Source organism: Limulus polyphemus, unplaced genomic scaffold (genome assembly GCF_000517525.1).
Source record: "Limulus polyphemus unplaced genomic scaffold, Limulus_polyphemus-2.1.2 Scaffold5410, whole genome shotgun sequence".
Taxonomy (NCBI): domain Eukaryota; kingdom Metazoa; phylum Arthropoda; class Merostomata; order Xiphosura; family Limulidae; genus Limulus; species Limulus polyphemus.
In genome coordinates this window covers 25420-27851 of record NW_013671020.1, presented here as the reverse complement: position 1 = coordinate 27851, position 2432 = coordinate 25420, and the positions used below count along the sequence as shown (strand labels likewise).

Here is a 2432-nt window from a genome sequence, read left to right as displayed (position 1 = left end):
TTGCTAATTCTTATCGGTCTGGGCTTCCATATCATTTACTTATTTCCTTTAATATTCAGGAAGTTACTTCCAACCTTATTCTTTCAACACTCCATAACACCTTTTATGGACAGTTTATTCAAGTCCTTGATGATTTTAAACACCTGAATCAAGACATCTCTGTTTGTTTTTTTTACATCCCAGAGAAATTAGTTCAAATATTTGAGTTTCTTTTTAAAACTTAAATGTTTCAAACTAGGAATAATTTTAGTTGCTCTTCTCTGAATTAAAAAATAAAATCAATTTTTTCTTCAGTAATGGGAGTAACATTGAAAACAATACTCCAAATGAGGCCTTACCAAAATATCAAAACTGGAATTGATTTACATAAGAGAACGTAAATAAGAAGGCCTACAAATTACCATTCGTAACTTGGTTAAAGATATTAAAGTTGCATTATAGTGGCAATGATCATTAAACTCAAGAAGTGAAAAATAGTAGTAATTCAAGAATTAAATTTGCATTAAGGTGAGCCATGGGTTCACTAGTTTTAACAATATGTCTTAGATTAAGCTCTGTTGTGTAACGATAGATTTAAAATTTTTTAAGCTATATTATCACAATATGTGAACATAAAAGATATTAAAATCCTTTGTTATTATTATGTTTTCATAAATGACAAAATTTATATTAGATCTAATACAATGTTTGTACATGTTATACTAATTTTACATCAGTTGTACTTAGTCTTTGCATTACATTGTACTCTGATAAAGATGCGAGTCACAATACTGGTATTTTAAATACAGTATTACTTCTTTCTGAAGTAGAAGGTAATTTCCCTTTTGTTTTTTAATTAATTTACTTCAGTTAACACTTTGCACATACATTTCATTTTCAATGTTCACTAAATCACCAAAGTTTGTTTAAATATGCAGTTGTATAGGTGAACAAGTTTGAACATCATGCAGGTTGTAGTTAAGTGCTATATGTGACAACATAGAAAACTTAACTACAACCTGCATGATGTTCAAACTTGTTCACATATAGCACTTAACTGAACAAGTTTGAACATCATGCAGGTTGTAGGTTTGAACATCATGCAGGTTGTATTTAAGTTCTCTATAAATAGAAAATCTAGACTCAAAACTTCATGTCTGCTTTATTGATTATATTGGATCTATGCTATGTAAACTTACATAATGTTAGTTTTTCCAGCTTTGTAAAGGTGTTGCTAATGTCTTTTCCAATCTGTCTGAATAAAAACAAACCAACGAATACATAGATTAGTCACTGAAAACACTTTATATATTGGCTGTATATATATAACTTTTCTTACATACAGACTTAATGCAAAAATAGACGTTCTATAGCCTCAATCTCACATCATCATTGAACTGTAGACCAAATTTTTAAAAAGTTGCTACTTCATGTTTACTGACTGTAATGTATTTCTATCATTGATAAATATTCTATTTGTTTCTGAAAGGGTTAAAAATTACACAACTTCTAACAGTTCTGTATATATTAATAGAATACTTTGCAACTCAGATCACACAACTCTACAGATTATTATACTTCACTGTTTCTCAATTATATTACGTAAATACTTCATGCATTTTTTTCCCTATCATTCTGGCTTTCAATGTTCAGTTACTGCTAGCTGAGTCAGGAATCATGTACAATATAGTTCCTTTAATTCAAAATTAGTTTAAAGTGGCATAAACCAATTAGAAACATATAACATAATAAACAGGAAGAAGGCAGCAGGAGAAAAGAAAAAATATTGTATAGAAATATCCATTAATTAGTGACTCGAGTCAACCTTGAGGAACATTTTTATACACCCCTATCCAACAAATTATTTTATTGTATTGACATCACAGACATGCTTAGAATTAAAGACGAAATATCACAATTACCATTACCATAATACATTGAAGTTGTTTTTAGAAATAAAATGTAAAAAAAAAAGATGCAAAATTAGGTTGAGTGAATTGAAAGTGGTAAATAATCTATGTTTGTGCCACTCAAGAAAACAGAAGATATCATTCTTATTGGGTTTTTTGACAAACAGTTACATCTTCTCATTACAAATGACTGTTCATGACACACACACAGTTGTATAAGATGTAAACTCTCTACCTCAGATTAGGTAATAAAACCATGCCATGGCTGACAGAAAACTAGTTTCAAGAAATATCAAATCTCATCAGTTCATCCAGTAATTACACAGGCCTGCAATGGTTTCTTGCCTTGAAATTTTTACATGTTCTATGGTAATTCCTGTATTCTAAATCCGAAAATGGCATCCATTTTTCTCCATCCCATACATGTTTTTTTTACACAAAATGTCATAACGCAATATATAAAAGAAAGACCACAACATGTAGTTTTGAGACTAAAAGATGGAGATTTCACAAAAAAAGTCAGGATGAATGAGGATGCATATT

General features: G+C 29.5%; 1 protein-coding gene across 2 annotated transcripts in view; it reads right to left on the bottom strand.

The window, feature by feature from the left end:
- The window catches only part of LOC106472535 (syntaxin-5-like), a 24342-nt gene that overhangs the window by 11455 nt on the left and 10455 nt on the right, over positions 1-2432 (bottom strand). For both annotated transcript variants that reach the window (XM_013933190.2, XM_013933188.2), the window contains exon 4: positions 1179-1234. In XM_013933190.2, coding sequence (XP_013788644.1) covers positions 1179-1234 — 56 coding nt within the window. The remainder of the gene's footprint in view (positions 1-1178; positions 1235-2432) is intronic.